Consider the following 24,557-nt stretch of genomic DNA (forward strand, 5'->3'; position numbering starts at 1 on the left):
CCGGCCCCCACCCCTGCGCGGTGGGTGGGGGCCATAAAAATAATGAGGGGGGACCTACTGTCCTTCCCCCGGCCCCCACCCCTGCACGGGCCCTAAATAAAAATTCCCCCCCCCCCAATCAAAGGTGACTAGGGGTCCCCAAGCCCCTAGTCACCCACCCTCCTACCCCAAAAAAGTTACCCCCTACCTACCCCCCTCACCCTAAAAAATAGTGAAGGGGGAATAAAATAACTAACCTGTAAAGAAAAATTCAGCTTACCATTTGACATCTTCTTTTTTCAGCCCCAAAAAAGGCCAAATAAAAAGCCATAAGAACCGACGCAATAAAAAAAAAAAAAAAACGAGCGCAAAAAAAATAATCCATCTTCACCCATGGAGGGCTCCGCGCAGACTGAGCTCTGCAAGGCGGGGGAAGGCTTATAAAGCCTTGCCACGCCCTGCAATTAGGCTAAGAACACTCTGATTGGCTGGTTTAAGCCAATCAGAGTGCTCTTTGTCATTTTACACAGCGTGGGAAAATTCCAAAGAACTTTCCCACGCTGTGTAAAATGACACAGAGCACTCTGATTGGTTAGATTCCAAGCCCACCAATCACAGTGCTCTGTGTCATTTTACACAGCGTGGGAAAGTTCTTTGGAATTGGGGGCTGGGGGGGGACAGTAGGTCCCTCCCTTATTGTTTTTTTTTAGGGCCCCCACCCACCACTCAGGGGTGGGGGCCAGGGGGGAGGACAGTAGGTCCCCCCCTCATTATTTTTATGGCCCCCACCCACCGCGCAGGGGTGGGGGCGGGGAGAGGACAGTAGGTCCTCCCCCCATTGTGATTTATGGCCCCCACCCACCGCGCAGGGGTGGGGGCCGGGGGGGAGGACAGTAGGTCCCCCCCCTCATTATTTTTATGGCCCCCACCCACCGCGCAGGGGTGGGGGCGGGGGGAGGACAGTAGGTCCTCCCCCCATTGTGATTTATGGCCCCCACTCACCGTGCAGGGGTGGGGGCCAGGGGGGAGGACAGTAGTTCCCCCCCTCATTATTTTTATGGCCCCCACCCACCACGCGGGGGGAGGACAGTAGGTCCCCCCCCATTGTGTATCAGGGTCCCTGAGGACAGGTGTCAATCCATATCTGCCAAGTGACCCTATGTAGGGGGAACAGTCCCTATTCTGCTCTGTATCAGTGTCTGGGGGGGAATATCTGCAGTAATACAGAGTGTCTGGAGGGAGTATCTGCAGTAACACAGGGTGTCTGGAGGGAGTATCTGCAGTAACACAGAGTGTCTGGAGGGAGTATCTGCAGTAACACAGTGTGTCTGGGGGGAGTATCTGCAGTAATACAGAGTATCTGGGGGGAGTATCTGCTTGTAACATTTATATGCACTGAATTTTATAAAAATAAATAAATAAAATAAAATGGTTGCAGCTTCCGAATGAATCCGAAAATGGATGCTGTCCAGTAGGTGGAAGGGGCCGGTAGGGAGGGTGTGCTGCTGATTGGCTAGAATGTGTCTGCTGACTGTGAGGTACAGGGTCAAAGTTTACTCAATGATAAAGAATAGGGGGCGGACCGAACATCGCATGTGTTCGCCCGCCGTGGCGAACGCGAACATGCTATGTTCACCGGGAACTATTCACCAGCGAACCGTTTGGGACATCACCATTCTCTATGAAGGAGATCCATTATCTTAGGTGGCATCGGGAAACCTTTAACCTTACCCTTGGTAGATTCTGGTTCTCGTACAGTTGTCATCACTTCTTTAATACATTTTTTAAGCTCTTCTGGTGGAAACCCCTCTTCCACACTTGAAGCTAGGCTGGAAATATCAGAAGGTGAAGAAAAAGAGCATTCTCCTGAAGAAATATCAGACAGAGAATGAGATCTATTTCTCCTATGTTTCTTAGGCAGCTTCTCTTGAATAGCCGGTTCTTTCTTCACAGCATCTTTAAAAGCTTCAAATGTCTGGGACAAATTTTCCTGAAACCAGCCCAGGACGGATGCCATATCAGTCTGCTTGGCTTTTTCTAGCAATTCCGTAGAGCACTGATTGCATGTCTTTTTGCGACATCCGTCAGGTAGAGGTACAGCACATTCCAGACAACATAAGTGCTTAGATTTGCTTGTGTCTTTTTTTAGGAACAGATGCTGACATCTTGTCTTTATCTGCCTTATCCGGAGATATAGGACTGGACATATTTCAAACCACCTAAGAACCGTGTAGGAGGGCTGGTGACACGGAGAACCAGGACTGTACACCCACCCTTGGGGTCATAAAGGTTCTGCACAGCTTTATATGCCTAAATTTTTAATTTGGCGCCAAAAACACAGTTTCGTGCATGCGCAGTAGCGTGATTCTGTGCTCGGTGGAACGCAACACCTCCCGGGCATGCGTTCCACCGCTGTGCGCATGCGTAATGCTCCACGATGGAGGTCCGCCCAGGAACTCTCAGAGATGCCCCAAATAGTGATTTACCCGGTTGCGTTCCATAACGCGAAACCGGAAGTACTGTTGCCGTTCAGTTCCCGCCCGGGGAGCTATCGGGCACTCACCTCCCCGGCCTGTGCTGACCGCACCATTCTCCACCTGTACTGTGGGGAACTTGTCCGTCCCGTTGCCGGGACAAGAAGAACTGGAGTGGTACTCTGGCTCACAGGTTCTATGGAGGCAGCAGGCGGAGCACAACAATTATCTTCAAAAGAAGGGGGAGCTTCTTGTCCAGAACCAGAAGGAACATCCCACTTGTAAGTACTGCACTATACGAAGGGAAAAATCTGTTAATGTCTCCCCCTCCTTTCTTCTTACCTTTTACCAGGGCAGGGGACATAATACTGCAAGCCCTGGTGGTCCAGTGGTGGCATGTTCACTTTAGCCTGCAGCTCCTCTGGCTGCAGGCTGACACTCCTGTCCTCCTGCGTGCGCAGCACACCGCAATGCTCTGACCAGCCTGCTCGCAGGAGGAACACAGAGCCCCCCCCCGGCCCTTCCCACCCTCTGCTGAACTAAGTGCCAGCGGGCCGGTGAGGGAGATCTTTGATCTCCGCACCAGCCCGAGAGGGCTTACAGCAAGGCTGACTCTGCATGGACCGGCAGGGGAGATTAAAGGATCTCCCCTCCCGGCCTTGGTCCACGGCCATCGAGGCCCACTGGGCGTTTTCTGCAGAACCCACCACCGCCCACCTGAAATCCCAAACCGCCCAGGTTGTCTAACCATATAGTGATTTATGCATTGTAGTGTTTAGCGGGCTCACATTTAGTAGAAGCACCCTAGAGTGGTAATGGATTCTGGATAGTCTCCTGAGCTGCAGTGTTAGTAGGGGTGACTTAGGTGTAAAAACCAAATAAAACAAGGGATAAACTAAGGGAACAGGAACAGGAATGTGCATTGGTGCATGCAATGGGGAAAATAGCACAGTAGGATACAATGCCCGTGGGAGATCAGAGTTGCTGGTTAAAATGAAACAGAGTAAGGTGAGTGATATGCTGTAGTACCCAAAAAACTAAGTGTTGCTCATGTTGTATGGATTACGTCACCAGATGTGCTCAGCATCGGTAAGGTCCCAACAATTCTGCGTGCTACTGCAAAGTCCCTCTGTGGAAGTGTCTGTGACATTATGTAATTTTGTTATAAAAGATGAATTGCCTGTGCTGAAATTACGTGTGTTTCATCCGCACTGAAATAGTCCCATAATGATATGGTGTTTGGTCGTGGTTGCTCTGCAGTGTAGCTACATGGGTGGTGTTTGTGCGGTTATACCTTGAGTGTAATTACTCCTGACCAAGGGAGTTGCGGGGGGGGGGGGGGGGGGGGGGGGTTTAGGTACCAGGTTTTAGGTGGACTGTCTATTCCAGGTATGAGTCTGTGTGTGCAACCGCTGCCATGCCATGATAGTTGAAGGTGTACTATGCTGTACGTGTAGTGTCATGTAGTAATATACATTTATAAATTCAAAGCCATTGAAAGATGCGTACATCAGTCTAGTAAGGTAGCCATGATTAAGGAAACACAATACAGACATTAAGACTCTGTTGGGCTTATAGTTGAGGTTTAAGTGTCTAACATGCTAGCAACATATATTATGTGAGTAACTTATCGAATTGGGAACAAACAGTGCATCATATTACATGTATTTTGTCACCTGTCTCTGCTCAGGTAGTGACTGCTACGTAGGGGTCAGGTGTTAGACCCTGTGGTACGAATGGGACAGTTCTTGTCGGGTCCCAAGTGTGCTTTGGGGAGGTTGTGCTCTGCTGCCCTGTCTGGGTGAGTGAGTCCCATGGTAGGCCCAAGGCCTGCAGTAGCATTGCTGCGTCCCTCAGGTCCCGGATCTGGTGAGAGTCCGGCCCTTGTTGGATGGCGAGTGTGTGGGAAGGCCGCCAGCGGTATTTGACGTTGTGCCTTCAGAGAAGTTCGGTGAGTGGTTGGAGGGATCGTCTCCATGCCAGGGTGTCGCTCGAAAGGTCGGCAAAGAAGGTCAGCGCCATATTTTGGAATTGGAGGGTCATTTTTTCCCACAGGGCATTAAGGACTACTGTTTTGTCCTGTCTGTGACTATTACGTCCCTTGTAGCTGTAGTTGGCACCGTTGGTGGTTTGGGGATCCTGAAAAGGAAGTCAGGGTTAATGCCTTTGGCTTGTGTGGGTGGCAGTATAGTTGTGAGCAAGTTTTTGATGACTTGTGGTAATTCTGCCTTGGGTATCGCTTCAGTGACCCCTCTAACCTTCAGGTTGTTTCGCATTCTGACGTCTTCTTGTTCCGCAAAGCGGTGCGGTTTCCGTTGTTGCAGCTACACGTCGCTTACGGCCTGTTGAAGTTCTCCAATGTCTCGGGTGTTGGTTATGGATGCGCTTTCGAGTGTGCTCAGGCAGGCTGTCAACCCCTTTAGGTCGCCCCGTAGCACAGTGACATCATTTAGTATATTTTTTTGGTAAATCCGCGAGGAGTTGTTTTAGGACCGCTGTGGTTACTGGTGCGGAGTCTGGGTTGGATTTGTTCGGCTGTGATGACATTCCCACATCTCTTATAACAGGCACTAAGTATGTTTTTTCCCTTGTCTTTAAGTTTTAGTTATACTTTTGTGCCTTACCTGCTTTATCACGGTTTTATACGACCTTAAAAATTGTGCTGAAAAGTCAAAATGTCACATTTTGTCTGAACATGTATTTCTGAATACCTTGGCATCACTGTTGTTCCGTTCTGAAGCAGTTGAGCACAACAAATATAAGGAATAAAAAATAAAATAAAAAGGTAATCTCAATGAAGGTAACTGAGCACATCTTGAATTTTAGAGTATGTGTGACCTGTGATGGCCTGTTTGAACTTTGGTCGCTCTGAACTAAGTGAGACTTGAATTACCAGTTTTGGAGGGGAAGATTGTGCCTACGTGAGTATTCTCACAACACATTTTCTTGCTGTCAGCTTGATTAGGAATTGAGTTAAACAGGTGTACGTGAGATTTTAAAGTATTAGTTACATAGTATTCTAGGCTGAAAAAACACAAAACTTTGTTGCGGGTACAAAAGGCCCCATTTATATTTCTCCACATTTTTATGAACATTCAGTAGTGGCACCTCTGTATTGCTATATGTAGGGTATATCAATGCAAGAAGTATTGTTTATAAGGATCTGGTGCCTTATGGTCGAGCACCAGGCTTTCAGTTTTACTCCTCCGATGTGCCTAAGTGGGTGGTTTTATACGGACACGCAGCTGTGGGAGCCGCACACTTTGTTTGTGGGTCTTGATAAACTGCTGTGTTACCTCAAAACGCGTAGACTTCCGGATTTCTACTAGCAGCTACACGGTGGGAGCAGGTTATACTGCTATTTGATGGATTTTTTTAATTATTGATGAATGAAGATTGGAGTTGTTTTACTAAACAGAATAAATTGCTGCGTTGAGCACATCTGAACAGCCTGATCTAGATTTCAACTTATTCATAAAATTAAATTAGTTTCCATGACCTGTCTTTCATAAAACCATGTTTATTCCTACCAATATTATTGTTCTGAATTAATTTGTCTACATTAACCCTTAACAGCTCTTTAAATAATTTTCCAACCATCACATTTTTCAAGTTTACAGACCTGTGGTTTCCTGGTTGAGCATTTGAACGTTGTTTAAAGAAGCTTTGTCCCTTTGCAGCTTTTACTTTTTTTCTTTATTTCCCACTATATTTAATGTATTATTCTTTTGAAATTCACTTTAGTTATACAAAATAAAAAGTAGTGAGTACAAAGGACATTCCAATGTGCAGGTGGCCATTTTTATTGTGATATCTAAACATTACATTATTTCATGACAACACTTGGGATGATGAGCCGTGCATTATTGTTTTTCATTCAGAATGGGTGAGCAGCATCTTCATCACTTCAAAGAGACAGCAAAATATGTATACCCCAGTGGCCTGAGACTAACAACTCCAGCCCCTACCATCTACATTTATGCAGAATGGGGCAAGCAGGATATCATGACTATATAACACATGTGAAAAAAAACTTGATTCAAGAAAAGGGGAGTTCTCTTCAAAGTAACAAAAGCATTTAAAGAGTTTTGTCCAAACAACTACTTATCATTATAGCAAATTGTTTAAGGGAGACCTAAACAAACATGATTTGTAGCAATTATGTTTATGATCTAAGCCAATTTTTTATTATAGAGCAATCAAGAAAAATCCCCAGTGTTGATTACAGAGATGGAAGCTTTAAAAAGAAAACTGCTCTCTAGAGCTCAAAAGGTCATAGAGCCTAATGAAATAAATAAAATAGCTGACTGTAGTGATGCCTAAGAGGGGCTAGCTGGATAATTTGTAGTATTTTGCAGGGTAGAGTGATTTTACACATGTTTAAACAGAAATGATAAAGTCATAGGGATATTTGGGGAGTTCTTCAAAGTTTTGGGGTCTTTGGAGTTCCTAGAAAGGAGGCCAAGTTGGTCACCAAATATCTGCATTTTACACATCGTCTACACAAGTAAAAGGTAACACCTACTCCTGAACATCCACACGCTGTTCCTGGTGCTACAGAGTAATGTTGGCACTGCTTGTGTATTTTCTCATTATGTTCTGTGTGGCTGGTTTTGTGGTCAACTCATGAGGGAGGTTAGACGGGGGTCCAAACAATCTTCCATAAGAATCTCTTCCAGTTATGCCTCCAGCTCAAAGCCAAGACCCACCTTGTGGCCACCAGAGCTAAAGTTTTTCCCATTGATTAGGGCAGAAAGAGTCAGCTTGACACCTGAAGAGAAAAATTAAAAAATGCTATGACAAATTATATTCATGACTTCATTTTGAGAAGGGTATGTTAGTGTTGATTTTGGGAACTTATCTGTAAAAACTCATTATCCAGGATCTACCACCAGAGAGTTCAAAAGGTAGACAAAGTAGTATCAGACAAAGGCAAGAGATAGGACTCTAGTGACCAGTGTTTAATTCGCTACAATACTTTGTGCATATTAAGTCTCATTTTACAAAATTATTAAAAGGTATCCAACAACAAAGTGAGATACTCAGCTGGATCCGGTTTTTATTTTTGAACTATGTAGAACACTATGCAAGTTTTTGGCATGGAAGTCTGTCAACCAGGTTAGGATTTGAATATTAAAAACGGTCATTTAAAATAGAGTACATGTATTGTTTTATGAAATATACAGTGGGCCACAAAACACAACAATATAATAAACTGAATATAATAAGTAATTGCAGGCAGCTTCACACATAGAAGAGCGACTTGGTAAAGAAAAAAACCTGAAATATACAATTGTAGTGTGAGCACTCCTATTAGTAAGGTAGAATCTAATAAAATGCAATGATGCAAATATATATATATATATTCTCTATATCTAGACCTTGCACTCCTACTCGGTTTTTAGCACCCGGTGCTTGATGGCACTAAATTGTATACAGTATAGTAAGTCATCAAAACGTGTCACATTCAGTTAACGTTTCAGTTCCTCAGGACAAACACGGTGGACAAAATAAAATATACGTGTGTGTGTGTGTGTGTGTGTCTGTGTGTGTCTCTCTCTCTCTCTCTCTCTCTCGTCACCTTGGTCAGAACTACCCTTTATCTTACCAAAAAAATGCATGTAATAGAGAGCTAGTAAACATACACCAATACTGACATAACACACAAGTGCTGGGAAGGGGGAGGATCTATTTATACCAGTTTCAGAGGTCTATTTCCTGTCCTTTCTGCTGTGAGGGCAGGAGCTAACCCAGGAGTAAATGCTGCCATGATTGATCAGGAAACATACATTAAATACTGACATAACACACATTATGTTATGAATCAGAAACATATCTGTTTTCACAGAGTACTCACCAGGTCTCAGGGTCTGTGTGTAGCCCACGCCGATCAGACTGGCATTATTAACTTTAGCCTGCAGAGAAAGAGAAAATACATTTAATATATATAAAAATACATTAAACAAAACAACAAAAACGTGCACACATTTTTAAACGTTTCCTAAACAAAATTATTAAATATAATGTATCATACTTTAGAAAAACAAAAATGTGGAGAGAAAAGCTTATCGAGATGAAAACGCAATTGAGGTATAGTTAAGGAACTGAGGACAGTATTCCAAACATATCTAAGGCAAAATGAAGCAATAGATTGAGACTGATATAACGTATCCCCATACACACAATATACAGGACCTTCAGAAGTGCCAGAGCAATTAGCAACATTGTAAATTGAATTTCAATTATTGTTTAAAAATGTGATTGCAGAAAGTCAGCATTACTCACTTAACTTGAAATTATGGGAATCGCAGGCTTCAAGGTCAAAATAGCCACATTTTAATATGTAACCTGCAGAATTCCACATAAATAGACAATTTAATGAATAACCCTGGGGCCTGATGCAATCAGATCAATCCATCAGAATGTAACCAAATATACTCAGGTTGCCATTCTTTTTTTTTTTTTTCCCCAAACAAAAATATGTGTTGAGCAAGTATATAATTTATAATAATTTTACAAAAATAATTGAATTTTTAAAAAAAAAAACTATTAATAATATTTATTATTATTGCCATTTATATAGCGTCACCAGATTCCGTAGCGCTTTACAATATTATTAGACGGGGGGATTTAATTATAAATAGGACAATTACAAGAAAACTTACAGGAACAATAGGTTGAAGAGGACCCTGCTCAAACAAGCTTACATTCTATAGGAGATGGGGTATAAAACACAATAGGACAGGAATTCACAATCAAATAAGGTGGGAGTGAGGTAGAGCTGGAGGAGAGAGGAGAGAGTAAGAGACAGGTATGTGAGGTAGAGGTTACTATGGGAGGCCATAAGCTTTCCTAAAGAGATGGGTTTTAAGGCACTTCCTAAAAGATGCAAGACTAGGGGAGAGTCTGATGGTGGTAGGCAGGTTATTCCATATGAAGGGAGCCATCCGTGAGTTGGCCGTACGGGTGCGAACGGACAGGAGGTGGTTATTTTTATTAATAAAAATAACTAGATAAAAACATTTTTTATGGGACTTTTAGGGACACTAAAAAAATATTGTATAAGTACATGTACCAAATCAAGTACCAAACTGCATGCTTTTGTTTAAAAAACTAAATAAAAAAACCAACACTGTCTAGAAGCATATAAAATCATCTGTAATATACTGCCTTAGAATGGAAGAAAGAGAGGGAGAGAAAAACTTAAACATAAAACACAAAAGCAGAGGAAGGCTAAAGTACCACACATAAATATGCTTATAAAATGTCAAAAGGTAGTTTCCTTGCTGTAAGCAACTCAAATAGCCTGAAGTAGTTTGAGTAACATTCTTGTCACTAAAAGGAGCACAGACCAAAGCATAGCCCCCACTCACTGAGACAGACGTTTTGGAATCCAGTTGGTATTTAGCAGCAATACCAAAGCGAGTGTTGTTACTGCCTGCACTCCATGCCAAGTTAACTGAAGTCTCCACATCTTTGTTGACCTTCTGGTAGATTGAACCTCCAAATTCAGTGCCATCATTTCTGAAAAAAAGAGTTAGCAAATACTGAAAACCATGAAAATATTTAACAAACTGCTACAAAAGTATAATGATGCCATTATCTGAAAATACAGTGTGCTAGCTAGACAGTAGAAGACATTCATATTCCTGGCACCTACTTAGAGACACCTCATAATTGTAGGTACCGATACTGGTAGACTATTATAAAGAGAAAAATGCCATCAGTGAATAAAAATACTTCAGCAGCTCTCTCATAATAAATGTGCAATAACAGTGTAATACATTTAAAATACACTCCATTACACAGCATGGAACAAACTTACAGGTTTCCTGTCCTCCTCTGTTATACAAACTGATTTTGGGATCATTAAACATATATACAGATGTTGTTTACAACTCACTTACACATTAGTGTGCAGTTGGAAGTCTCCTGCTGTGTAGCCCAGTGCAAAGTTGTTCTGTGCCAGTCTAGACTTGGCTGTGTCAAAGGCCATCTGGTAGCCAGCCAGCCATCCTTGGTATCCCAGAACTCCCCAGCCATAGATGGTGGGGCCAGCCAAGTCCAGGTCAATGTCACTGCCCAGGTTGGCATAGTCTCTCTTGTAGGAGGTTCGAAGTTTAGCACTTTTTTTCCTGTAAGAGAACAAAGAGGAGTTGATGGTAATAAAAGAAATAAGAGTGTGAGCGATCATCCTAGTGCATTTTTGAGTGGTCGTCTTTGCACAAATTGGTTTTCAATCAGTTATCTTTCCCAGTAAATTGATCATTCATGAGAAGGCTCCATTTGCAAAATACATTTTTTGTAATGTCACAATTTTTCGGACTTCGAAAATGTATTTTATATGTGGGTTGTCAGTTCCCAGAAGGTTTAACATTAGGGTTCTATATCCTCATTATTAAACAAATTTTTTTTTTTTTTTTAATTCTTTATTTTATTGTGCAAAGAGATATCACAATATGCACGAGGTACCCCGACGGCATTCCTCATGCTGTTTGTCACCAGTTATAACAATGGGGTATACAGGGTTGCTTGCACATTTTTAGTTAATTAGTTTAAACGTAGCTTAACATGTCTATGAACATCTTGACAGTATAGTAGTTTAGATGAGCATAAATTTTTGTATAAGTGTATTACAGCATGAGATTAAAACCACACAATTTCAGATGCAAGATTGCTAAGAGAACCAAAAGTGTTAGCGATTAGACATGAAATACAATAGCATGCTTCTTACACTGTGTGAAGATAGGCTAAGTTATACTATATCGTTATACATATCGATATCGTGTTAGCTATAAAGTGTGGGTAGTTTGAGCGTGTAGAGCAGAGCTGAACAGTAGTGTCAACATTGGTATCATGCTTAACTTGTTTAAAATTTCCACTCCATAATGTCCCATATGCACCGGGCGATGGTCCATGGCGGCATGTCGGGCGGTCCGTCTGTGTGTAGGTCTGCTTGCCTCAACGGGACGAAAGGTTAGATGACTCTGGTACTAGTTAAAGTCCCGGTGGGTGTCCTTATAGTGAGGCAATGGGGTTTGCTGTCCTCCCTGGTGCCCGTTTCGGACGAGGGGAAAGTCCCAGCATGGTGGCTTTAAGGCGTCAGTCCTTTAGTTTCTGCCCTCCGTGGGAGGCTGAGCGTCATGGTAGGGTATTCCAAGGCCTGAGTGCTTTATTCTGTTTTGGGGTCGCTACCCTCTGGCTTTATGGGCGTTGGTGTTGCTCTTCCCTCGTGTACGGGGTTTTGGCACTTGATCCTCGTGTCCTGCAGTATCAGGAGAGGAGGGTGCTTCCGACTGCTCATGTTTGTTCTGAGCGCGCCAGGTTAGTTCTCCATGCGGTCTCCGCCATTTTGGGAGTGGGCCTTAGCTGGCTTCGTGGCACTCCGGTGGGTCACAAGGTGGGGGCCGGGATCACCCCCGCCGGCCCGGGGGAGGGGGGGGGAACAGGGCCGGGCCCCCCATCTTCACGGTTCTGCCGTACCGCTGGTGGGCAGGATAGCTGGGCAGCGGCCGTCCACCCCGCTCACCGCCCAAGCGGTCCCCATTTTACGTTAAGGGGATCGCCCCGCCGAGGGACTAGAACCTCATGGCAAGCCTCTCCTCGGGACCAGGGTTGCTTCTCGCACCGGTGTATAGTTCCCCGTTGTCGGGTAAGTGTTTTGTCGGGTTTTAGGGGCTCAAATCAGGTAAACTTCCAGGAGCTCTTCCTCTGTGCGTCCGCTCAGCATGGCGGCCCGGCCCCGCCCCCCATTAAACAAATTTTAATTTGTATATTTAATATTTTCAAATACATAACTCTACTGCAACTGGGTGCCTCCATCTTGGCTCACTGTGTGTCACTGGTATAGGTTCTGTCTTTTGCATCAGTAGGCAGCATAGAAATGTTATACAGTGCTTCTATTTCCCACTTATCCAATGCAATGCTAAAGGAAAACTATGGAATTACATGAAAAAGGCTTTATTCAAATGGCATAACTAACAGAGAATTAATGGTTTGCCCTTAATGGCACCACATACGGATTAATATGTGTGTGCACCTTACCCAAATTAAATATTTTTGATCAACAGAACTAAGCAATCAGCTAATTAGCTAGACAACAGTTACCTACCTCTATATATATGAATTTAGATCATGCATAAACAGAGCAAGCCCACCTGGTGTTGTGCAGCACAATGCAGTAATAGTAATTAATAATACGAGGATAGAAGAGATGATAACTAAACACAATTAAACACTAATGACAGGAAAAAACACTAATGACAGGAAAGGTTATGTAACAAGAGATCATGTAATCCAACAGTTATACAAAACAGAATAACATTTAACCAATCCAGCATAAACATAAAGGAAGTGAGAAATTTACATGCAAGAGGATTACCAACATAGCTCAAAACAAGGAGACGTGTACAGGGAATGACTTACCCAGTATTGGGAACAAATGTAGTGTCAAGAGATAGCTTCAAACCCTTAGCCAGCTGTGTGGAGAGAAGAGACATCACATTGCACCTCTCAGCCTCCAAATGATGTATTTCACCCATCCAAAAACCACAAGACACAGCTTACCTTGTCTTCCAAGGCAACTTCAGTCCCCAGGGTGTTGTCCGTGTTCCATTTCTGGGTGAAAGTGATGCCTGCCTCACTCAATTTGTATTTTGTTTCAAGGCTGCCTGTTGCCTTCCCTGTGTCAGTGTTGGATGAACCACTGCTAGTGAATTCCTAAATATGCAGATTCAAAAAGATATTTTTTGTAGCACCTTATATTTCAATAAACATGACAAAGTACTTAGAGCAGTAACATATAAACACAACTCCTTAAGGAACGACAACAGAATAATGCTATCCTAACAAATCAGCCTTTATGAAGAGTATTTTAGAAATCAAGCAAAATGAACATGGACATATAAAAATGAACACATAATTAAAGGGATATATGGTACATAGGGAGTCGAGAATCTCCCAGTGGAGAGAGAGATAGATCAGACAGTCCCACTCATCTAAAGGGTTACTCCAACCACCATGACTATTTCTGCTTTTAGAAGTGGTCATGTGCGTAGGAGTCTGTATGTACGTGCTTCTGCTTGAAATGTTGCCCAGACAGAGATATTTGTAATAACATTTTTCGCTAAAAGTAAAGTCTCACATTATTCATCCTTACTAGATACATTCTTAATCCCTGGGCACACTTGGAAAAAATGAGTTTTGCGAAAATCCTATGATCGTTCCCAACTAGCTAATTAAACTAAATCATTTTATACATGCTTTAATAAGCTATACATTTTTGTTTGTTTTTAAGAAAACGTAAGCAAATGTACAGAACAAGGAAATGTGTGTATCTTCTAAAGTCTATGCAAACAGTGAGATTCACAACAAGCTATTGATGCTCTAATCCCCTTGAAGAATTTTGTGATCTTACCATCTTCAGGATTTCCAGGAGAGCGTGCAAACAGAAAAGAACCAGTTAACAAGGCAGAACATATACAATGGAAGTCAAAAACTCGAGGTACAAGGCAATTACTTACCACCCCACTGGAGGACTTGGTCTTCAACTCCAGCTTCACAAGTCCAAACCCTGAGACCATAAAACAGAAATCTCCTTAATGTAGGGTTGCTATTTCAAAAAATGCACCGGATTCCTATAAGAGGACATTTCTTTGGCAATAATAAATTTCATTATAAAACCTCCTAAAGAGACCCGGATAAAATAGGTTTTAAAAGAAGGAGCACTGTAAGAATAATACTCAGTACTGCCCACTGTAGTTGGTATGGTTAAAAAAAGTCTGAGTGCCACCCTTGAGTTCAGTATCACACTGTTTACAAGTACTTTGACACAGACCGATAATCCCCTGGGTACTGTCTGCTCAGTCCCTCACTCTTCAAATTATGAAATCAATCCCATCCATATCTGGATGTATTAATTGGCCAAGCGTAGTAGCAAACTCAGTCAGCCAATGAATGACATTCAGATTTAAATGAATGGATATTAGTAATGCAGAGTTCTATCTTGCCCTACAGCATGCTTGAAACTAATCTGTACTGGTTACAATCCCATTTAATGGATGTTACAGGCCATTTACTAAAGTTCCACGCCTGATTGCACCAAGATTAGTCTGTATAGCATCACGATAAGAAAATGAGCTTCATTGGACTGAACAACAGCAGATCAGTGTTTTATCATTGTGCAATGAGTGGATACTATAAAAGCCAAACTGGAAACTTGGCACTAGGCAAGCTCCTATATATAAATGGAGTGCAATATACAGTGTATAACAATTATGAAATGAAGTGCCATGTGTAATTAAGAGCAGTCTACTTACCAAATCCTTTATTAAAGACATCACGGGCACTCTTTCCCAGATCTGCATAGGAAGGTGGCACGGCCATGACTACTGAAGGAAAAAAGTTAATAAAATAAATTATGGAAAAACAGAGCTTGTCATCCAAAGCTAACTTATCCACTTCACATAGTTACATAGTTACATAGTTAGATAGCTGAAAAGAGACTTGCGTCCATCAAGTTCAGCCTTCCTCACACCTGTTTTTTGCTGTTGATCCAAAAGAGAAAAAAAAACAAAAAAAAAAAACCCCAGTTTGAAGCACAATTTTGCAACAAGCTAGGACAAAAAATTCCTTATTGACCCCAGAATGGCAGTCAGATTTATCCTTGAATCAAGCAGTTATTACCCTACATTGAAAGATTATATCCTTGAATATTCTGTCTTTGCAAGTATGCATCTAGTAGCTGTTTGAACATCTGTATGGACTCTGATAAAACCACTTCTTCAGGCAGAGAATTCCACATCCTGATTGTTCTTACAGTAAAAAAACCTTTCCTTTGCCTTAGACGAAATCTTCTTTCTTCCAGTCTAAACGCATGGCCTCGTGTCCTATGTAAAGTCCGGTTTGTGAATAGATTTCCACACAATGGTTTGTATTGGCCCCGAATATATTTGTATAATGTTATCATATCCCCTCTCAGGCGACGTTTTTCTAAACTAAATAGGTTTTCCTAAAACCCCTCCAGATTACCATCTATAACCTTACACACATTTCCATCTGTTATCACTCCCCATGTAACCCCATGAAATAAATGGCAGCAATAATAATAATAATAATAAACCATCCCGTTAAGTCCTACTGCTGATCAATATACATTCTAAATAACTGTCCAAAAGAATAAGGTGCGCTACAACTTTAAAATACTTATATGTCAAGCATAAAATATAATAATTAATAATATATTATAAAGTGCATGTGCAATGTGCAATACGTGAAAATCCAAAAGGGAGAAGTGTACACTCACAATTTATAACTGGAATATGCAACAATGGTGTTGGTTACCCCTCAGGGTGACATAAATATGTAAAACAAACACAAAAAAAGGATCATAGGATAGTATGACTAAATATAGAAAAAAAAAAAAAGGGGAATGAATTTCACTCACAATGGAAGAGCAGTAAAAGTCTGCTCTAACTGTATAGGCAGAAGTCCTCTTTCCTCAGGGAAAAAAAAAAAGAGTGCACATCCTCTCAGATACAGGCTCAATCTGTAAGCCGGCGGATTTCAGCTTTATTTATTGCGACCGTTGTTTGTATGGAGATATCTTCTGGACGGGTGACAAGAGCTTTATCACTTTTTAAATGTGTATTTACGAATAAAGTGTCTTAGAGACCTTTAGAAATCAGGACAGCAGCTGGATCCTTCTAAGACACTTTATTCGTAAATACACATTTAAAAAGTGATAAAGCTCTTGTCACCCGTCCAGAAGATATCTCCATACAAACAACGGTCGCAATAAATAAAGCTGAAATCCGCCGGCTTACAGATTGAGCCTGTATCTGAGAGGATGTGCACTCTTTTTTTTTTCCTGAGGAAAGAGGACTTCTGCCTATACAGTTAGAGCAGACTTTTACTGCTCTTCCATTGTGAGTGAGATTCATTCCCCTTTTTTTTTTTTTTCTATATTTAGTCATACTATCCTATGATCCTTTTTTTTGTGTTTGTTTTACATATTTATGTCACCCTGAGGGGTAACCAACGCCATTGTTGCATATTCCAGTTATAAATTGTGAGTGTACACTTCTCCCTTTTGGATTTTCACGTATTGCACATTGCACATGCACTTTATAATATATTATTAATTATTATATTTTTTGCTTGACACATAAGTATTTTAAAGTTGTAGCGCACCTACTGTATACTTAGTGGTGTTTTGAGCTATTCTACACTCTAAGGTGCAGCTTTAGTATCTATAATATTGCTTCACTTATAAATGGTAATATATTTTATGTTCACGGTCACTGATAGTATATAGCGCCTTCTTTTTGCTTGTATATACACACCGGTAATTTTTTTTTATATTCTAAATAACTGCCCCATACACGCCTTGACCTTTTACAACAGTCCTATATAACCTCCTATAGTTCAAAACTACAGATCCATGTTATCTGTAACTTTTACTCCTGCTCAGAGCAGTCTGCTCCATATAACATGTTTATGTGTGTAGTTACAGGAGTAATATACATTATAGCACAATATAACATCTTTATATTGCTCCATAAAACCCTCTTGTGAACCTATTTAATTCTCTGCATTCGGTGTTGTATTGCAGAGATAAATTGATTTAAAAAAAAAAAAAAAAAAAAGCTTCATGCATTTAGAATGCAGTACATTACACTGGATGCTTTTTTTCTTGAAATAGTCATTAATAACATGAAAACATTGTATTCAGTTTGTGATCAGTCCATCTGTTCCTCTCTCCTCTTAATTGCTGAACACGGTACATAGAATAGAACATGTGACTGCAAGTAAGTAATAGTTGGACGGAAATACATTAATAGGATAATGGAGAGGACATTAATTGGAACGCATACAATGGTATTCACTATACTGAGAACTGACTGTATTTTAGGCAAAATAACAAGAGGAGAGAGAGAGAGAGAGAGAGAGAGAGAGAGAGAGAGAGAGAGAGAGAGAGAGAGAGAGAGAGAGAGAGAGAGAGAGAGAGAGAGAGAGAGAGAGAGAGAGAGAGAGAGAGAGAGAGAGAGAGAGAGAGAGAGAGAGAGAGAGAGAGAGAGAGAGAGAGAGAGAGAGAGAGAGAGAGAGAGAGAGAGAGGAATAATATTTCCATTCTGTCTGTTTTTTCCTACAATTTACAATACTTTGTTAATTTTGTCAACTCAGATATTGGTAAATAATCCTGATGGATTCTCAAGCACAACAAATCTGCAAGTAATGGAGGTAATGTGATTGATTGTCAAACCCATAAGATCATGTACATCACTAAACTCACTGAGACCACTTCATTGCAATTAAGTGGTCTGGGTGCAGTGATTCTGTCACTTTACTTTTGTCTGTTTTTGTTTGTTTTAGAAACGGCTATGTTTACATTGCAGGGTTAAATACACCTTTAGTGGATGTCTGCCTGACAAGCGCTAAAGATGCTTCCTACTCCAGCCGCTACACGCATCTCTATAAGAAGCAATGGATTCGAGGATATCGCAGGTGATGTCAGCTTGGATGCTAACATCACCAGAGCTGGTGGCTGCTGCAGAGGAGTACTGGTGCAGGAAAGGAGGTAAATAATCTCTTAGAAGGATACCTATTGTTACTTTTGGAAATATCAGTTCCCTTTAATCTAGCCCCAAGCAACTGTCAACAATGTACTGTGTACTGTAGCAACACTGCATTGATCAGTTAAAGTAAGTTGGTATTCCAGCTCTTCCCAATTGGCAGCTGCATGAAAACTCCTATGTGCAGCCCAGAGTAATCCACAATGTTTTAGTGTCATCGTTACAGTTTTTCAGTAGTTGTGTTGCAGCTCCCTGTCAGAAGGCATGACGGAGCAGTGATAGGCATCATGGATACAGACCATGGTACTGCCCAACCAGATACCAGGAATGCCAGAGGAGGAATTGAATGGGAGGTGGAATATGAAGGGTAATGAAATCAAAGCTCACAAGTAATTTTAGAAAGAGGACAGAAGCTGAAAAAATAATCATAAATATTTAGGACTTTATTATCAGACCCTTCCTCCAGTATTTTGGTCCTAACATATCATCCCCACTCTGATAAGCAAACACTAAACAAGTTGGACAGCACTGTGGTAAATGCTCCTGTTTACCAAATTAGGGTATCTTGCAAAGCAAATATGTTACAATCCACCTGCTACAGGTTGTAGTTAGCCAACTCTTACAAACCTGGTAACTGCACACTAGACTGACAGACATTTAAGACATCAGCCCACTGGTCTGTCTAACATTCTCATCATTGACATGAATCAACCCCAAAGCCATAAGGAGAGGATGATCAACGGTTGTAAATTTAAATACATATGAGGTTTGTTTGCACAGAAACCATTCCTTTACAGTCACTACCTACATGACGACAACTATTGGGAATGTATATCATTTCAGTGAATATTACATATAACCCCTTAAGGACTGAGCCAAATGTACACGTTGTGAACAAAACCAAACGTAAACAAAACCTGGCATTTGCGCTATATGTCTGTCCAACCGTAATTCACCTTTCATATTAAATGCACCCCCCTTATTATATATCATTTTATTCAGGGGAAACAGGGCTTACATTTAATATCAAATATTTAGCTATGGAACATCATTTAATATGGAAAAAATGGCAGAAAATAAGAAATTGACATTTTTTTCGTTCTACATGACATTTTAACTGTCAATGTCATAATACTGTTTGCTTTTACTGCAATAAAACACACATATTTGTATTCAGCAAAGTCTCACGTGTAAAACAGTACCCCCTATGTACAGGTTTTATGGTGTTTTGGGAAGTTACAGGGTCAAATATAGCACGTTACATTTGGAATTGAAATTCGCCAGATTGGTTACGTTGCCTTTGAGACTGTATAGTAGCCCAGGAATAAAATTTACACCCATAATGGCATACCATTTGTAATAGTAGACAACCCAAGGTATTGCAAATAGGGTATGTCCAGTCTTTTTTAGTAGCCATTTGGTCACAAACACTGGCCAAAGTTAGCGTTAGTATTTGTTTGTGTGTGAAAAATGCAAAAAAACGCCAATTTTGCCTAGTGTTTGTGACTAAGTGGCTACTAAAAAAGACTGGACATACCCCATTTGCAATACCTTGGGTTGTCTACTATTGCAAATGGTATGCCATCATAGGGGTAATTTTCATTCTTGGGCTACCATAGGGTCTCAAAGGCAACGTAACCAATCTGGGGAATTTTAATGTGGAAAAAATGAAACACAAGCCTTATATTTGACGCTGTAACTTTTGAAAACACCATAAAACCTGTACATGAGGGGTACTGTTGTACTCGGGAGACTTTGCTGAACACAAATATTTGTGTTTCAAAACAGTAAAAAGTATTGCAGCAATAATATCGTCCGTGCAAGTGCTGTTTGTGCGTGAAAAATGCAAAAAACATCACTTTTACTGGCGATATCGTTGTAATCCATTTTACTGTTTTGAAACACTAATATTTGTGTTCAGCGAAGTCTTCTGAGTATTTTTTTTTTTCAATTATTAATTTTATTTTATTTTATTTCCAGCCAACAAGGGGACTAACTGTCATTACAGTTAGTCCTCCTGCTGGCAGTGCAGCAGGCAGCTAACCCGGCCATGTGATTGTGAGGTCCTCGCAAGGCCCCGGGGGGGTTGAAGGAGGATGGACGTGCTGCGGGGGGCTCCCTGGGAGTCCCCCCAACCGCGATCGCCGGCAACCGGGTAAGTAACAAAAGACCAGAGGGCGTACTATTACGCCCGGCGCCGTTTAGAGCCGCTTAAAACAGGGCGTAATAGTACGCCCTCCGGTCTTAAAGGGTTAAGTCAGACATGCTCTTACATGTCAACAATACATTGTAAAACAGCTACATGTGCTGTTGCATTTCCAATAAGAAATATGCTGCTACAGTGTCTTGCCGAGAAGTAGCACAGTGATAAAGCAGGTAAGCTGATGGCAACGGAAGTGAAATCTGTGAACACATAACTCGCATCCACGTCTGGTGCATGTACCAGAATGTTATTAGTGCAAGATGTTTCAATTGTGCAGTTTTCCCACGATTGCTAGAAGGAGGACACTGACTGGCTAGATCAGTGTCACCCTAGAAATGGGCATGGAAAGTGCAAGTAAGAAGCAGATAATAGGGAAGTATTTTTCCAGTGTTGCGATGGCCGCAGCTGGACAGTGAAGGACCTGGAGGTGCACGGAGGCACGCAACGCTCTGTCACGTCACATTCCAACGTGATGTTGACGTGCTCCACCTTCACAGGGGTTCAAGAAGTAGCGGTTGGATCCACTTTGGCACAGGGTGCGGACGGCGCCATTTGGGGGTATACCTGAGGCCAGACTCCGGAGTCACATATTGGCAGCAGTAATGTGAGTAGAGTCTGCTTGTTGGCTAGAGGGGGTTCTGGGATTTAGTATATGGGGGGGGGGGGGACTGGGATATAGTAGAGGGGGGGTGCTGTTTTTTTTTTTATACTGTACTTTTCAAAATAAACCTACGTTTCTATGAAAATTTTTGTATTTTTGTGGCCCACATAAACTTAAAGGAACACTATAGTCACCTAAATTACTTTAGCTAAATAAAGCAGTTTTAGTGTATAGACCATTCCCCTACAATTTCACTGCTCAATTCACTGTCATTTAGGAGTTAAATCACTTTGTTTCTGTTTATGCAGCCCTAGCCACACCTCCCCTGGCTATGATTGACAGAGCCTGCATGAAAAATAAAACTGGTTTCACTTTCAAACAGATGTAATTTACCTTAAATAATTGTATCTCAATCTCTAAATTGAACTTTAATCACACACAAGAGGCTCTTGCAGGGTCTAGCAAGCTATTAACATAGCAGGGGATAAAAAAAAATCTTAATTAAACAGAACTTTCAATAAAGAAAGCCTAAATAGGGCAGGAAGTGTTTATGGAAGGCTTTGCAAGTCACATGCAGGGAGGTGTGACTAGGGTTCATAAATAAAGGGATTTAACTCCTAAATGGCATAGGATTGAGCAGTGAGACTGCAGGGGCATGTTCTATACACCAAAACTGCTTCATTAAGCTAAAGTTGTTCAGGTGACTATAGTGTCCCTTTAAACCTTGTTTTTTTTGGCCCTTGCTAGACTTTTGACATGCAACTAGTCATGCTTCTTTACAACTGCATCTTGGTAGGTAATGGGTTACTGTGTCTATTTATTAAAAGTCAAACTTGCACGTACCAACTCCTGTTGGAGTCACATTCTTAAAAGGAATTCTACCATAACCAAAAATCTGGTTCCAGGGATAATCAAAAGGAACTGATTGTGATTGGAACCACAATGCTTTGCACTTGAGACAGAGGGGTTTATATACTAAAACATGTATTGTTGGAAACAGAATGCTACAGCTGACACCACATAACTACCCCCCTCTGATTGCCTTTAATGTAACACAACCCTATGGCATATCAAACAGTAAAACATCACCCCCTACCGATTCTCATAAATAAGGATCACACCACTATCTTATGGTCACTATGCTATGCAAGTCTAACCTCTAACAAAAAGGTATTTGAAACAATTACAGTACATATTAACATATTCTTTGTTAACAGGCATGTAAGATATGTAGATTCGTCAATCTCTGTTTATTTTTAGTTAGGATTCAGGCTATTAGTTATGGTGTCAGAACACTATTCTCTCAAATCAAAGGAAAAATGCTAAAATTAGAGAATGTATTCCCTGCATTCTAAAAATTGTAGTGAATTAAAAATCAGAATTGCAAACCTGGAACAACTCTCTCTCTGTCAGCTGCAGTCACAGCTGGGCTATTTTAGCCTAAATATTGAAGGTCTCCTTTCTGGTCGCTGTAATTCGATTTTTAGTGAATAGATGATAATTTATAAATGCCCACCACACCCATACTGATATCACTGAATAGCACAGAGTACCCGGGGAGCGCTGTAGCTGTATTACTGTATACACGGTAGCCGGGTATTGGCAGACATACATTAATAATGAAGCCCTGGATCATGCACTCCCCATTAATAACATTAACCATAAAATACAAGGTGTGTGTGTATACTGATAGCGATATAGTTACTCCCAGCATGCACCTAGCGCAGTATCATTGCCCAGTGTGTCCCCCATGCACTGCCAGCAATCCCCGGACCCCCGATCCATTTGCCCCTTTATCACCTGTCCCCAGCTGAAGGTCTCTGCGTCTCACACCACTCCGCGCATGCGCAGCTGCTCCACTAAGCCGCCTACTTCATGTCACCATCCCGTCACGCGCAGCCTATTGCCTTCTCACGACCAATCCCCGACCACCTCTCCGATTCAGGAATGTGTTCTCTCTTCCGATTGGCTCATTCTTTACTGAAGGGTCGCGTCCTAGTCTGACATATACATCAGACTGTACCATAGAGTCACTGGTCTCCTAGAGCGGCTCTTCAACGTAATCTCTATGGTGCGCGTAAATCCTGCCTTTACACGGGAATGTCCGTTTGTGGGTCCTTTTTTTTTTTTTTTAAATATCCACAACTTTATTACATAAGAACAGCGGGAAAAAAAAAAGCTGGGGTTCATTCACTAAACTCTGAATTGTGGAGAATTCCTAGCAGAATGTCAGAATTTAGGCTGTAACAGAGTTGGGGAATGTTTCCCAATTTGCTACTTTGGTAATAATGAAGTTGTTATGGTGCCAGGAGGCCCAGTGCGCACTATTTCCTGAAGGGGTTAAACCGGTTTATCTGTGAGGTTGCCCCAGTGCCGATCTCAGCTCCCCGCAGCGCAGAATTCGACAACTGAAATTTTAGTTTTAGAAAGTGTGGCGAAACCAACTTCGCCACTGTGAACTGGAGAAGCCTGGTTGCTAGCCTCCTGCCCTGCGACTATGGCCCCTGGACATATTGTACTGGAAAAACTATATTGGGGCATGTAATAATGTATATTACTGCTACTGGGCCTTTAAGGGCCATCCGTGGATCTATGGGGACTTTTGGGATACTGTACCTTTAAGACTGTGGAGCGTAGTACAGTAATCCTGCCTTTAATACTTTAATGTCATGTATGTATTTTTGTATGCAGTTAACCTGGGTTATATATATATGCAGCATTCATCTGATTGTTCGGTAGAATCACTCCATTCATTGTATTGAGGAAACTACCGAACAACCAGACCACCCAGGACTAAGTGTGCCTCCAATTACCGTTTGCAACAATGTTGCAAACGGGTAATTGGCAATCAGTGTAGTGTGGTCTTTGTCCTCTGGGTGGCCGCCATTCGGGAAACAAACACGTGGCGGCGGCCATCTTAAACTACCGAACAGCGGTGTTTTGCCGTCGAGTGTCTGGAACTGAAATCGGACACTCGACTAGGCAAACACCGCTGAGACCTCCAGACTTCCAGGATTTCGTGGGGAAACTACCGAACGGCCCGCCGTTCGGTAGAAAGAAACGTACGAACTAGGGGATTCATGCGAATCCCCCTTAGTCTCTATAACACCAGTAATTCGTCTGTTTCATTCACTTGTTTGTGACCGACCGCAGGGCCAAAATGCATGGAACTGTTTTCGGATACTTTACCCATGCGGTCGGTCAAATCTTTGGAACCTCATATCTCCCGAACCATTCATCCGAATGACCTGATTCTTGCATATGTTGTCCCCCTGAATAAGGGCTATCAGGGGATACCTGTTTTGGAGGTGTAGCACATGTATTTGGGGTACATCCAGGAATAGGGGAAAAGGGTGTACGGTATAAATATATTAAGTGCTAATCTAAGGGGAGGAAATGTGTGGGAGGTACATCCCTGTGATTGGTTAATTTCATCCTCCCCCTGGGAGTGTCCTGTATGTACCTGTTTGTAATAAAAGCCAGACTGGGCGTCCCAGTCCTGAGTTCCTGCTTAACCCTCAAAATGAAGTGTCGTCTCGTTCTTGGGGGGAATTGGATTGTAAGCTGACTGCCAAGAGTGTAAGCGGATTGTATGCTTTTCTTGTTCAGCTGTTCCAGTTCGGAGTGTTATTTCGTATCCAGATCGGGAGTTTGGTGTTCTGCAGTAGCTGTGCCTGTCTCTAGAAAAGGGGATTATCGCCTAAACGGATTTTTTCCCCTTTTATGCT

General features: G+C 41.8%; 1 protein-coding gene across 2 annotated transcripts; it reads right to left on the reverse strand.

Annotated features, from left to right (window-relative positions):
- Positions 1–6,228: 6,228 nt before the first annotated feature.
- On the reverse strand, positions 6,229–22,717 carry VDAC3 (voltage dependent anion channel 3). 2 transcript variants are annotated; one of them, XM_063448434.1, is made up of 9 exons: positions 22,630–22,717; positions 14,771–14,842; positions 13,976–14,025; positions 13,020–13,172; positions 12,879–12,931; positions 10,361–10,588; positions 9,827–9,977; positions 8,311–8,368; positions 6,229–7,224 (listed from the first exon to the last, which is right to left on the reverse strand). In XM_063448434.1, the coding sequence occupies exons 2-9, from the start codon at positions 14,835–14,837 to the stop codon at positions 7,133–7,135; spliced, it is 852 nt and encodes a 283-aa protein (XP_063304504.1). In that variant the 5' UTR covers positions 14,838–14,842; positions 22,630–22,717; the 3' UTR covers positions 6,229–7,132. The 2 variants fall into 2 exon arrangements, with proteins under 2 accessions (XP_063304504.1, XP_063304505.1); XM_063448435.1 differs by having other exon boundaries at positions 14,771–14,839; positions 22,630–22,705.
- Positions 22,718–24,557: the final 1,840 nt, after the last annotated feature.

Source organism: Pelobates fuscus, chromosome 3, assembly GCF_036172605.1.
Source record: "Pelobates fuscus isolate aPelFus1 chromosome 3, aPelFus1.pri, whole genome shotgun sequence".
NCBI lineage: Eukaryota > Metazoa > Chordata > Amphibia > Anura > Pelobatidae > Pelobates > Pelobates fuscus.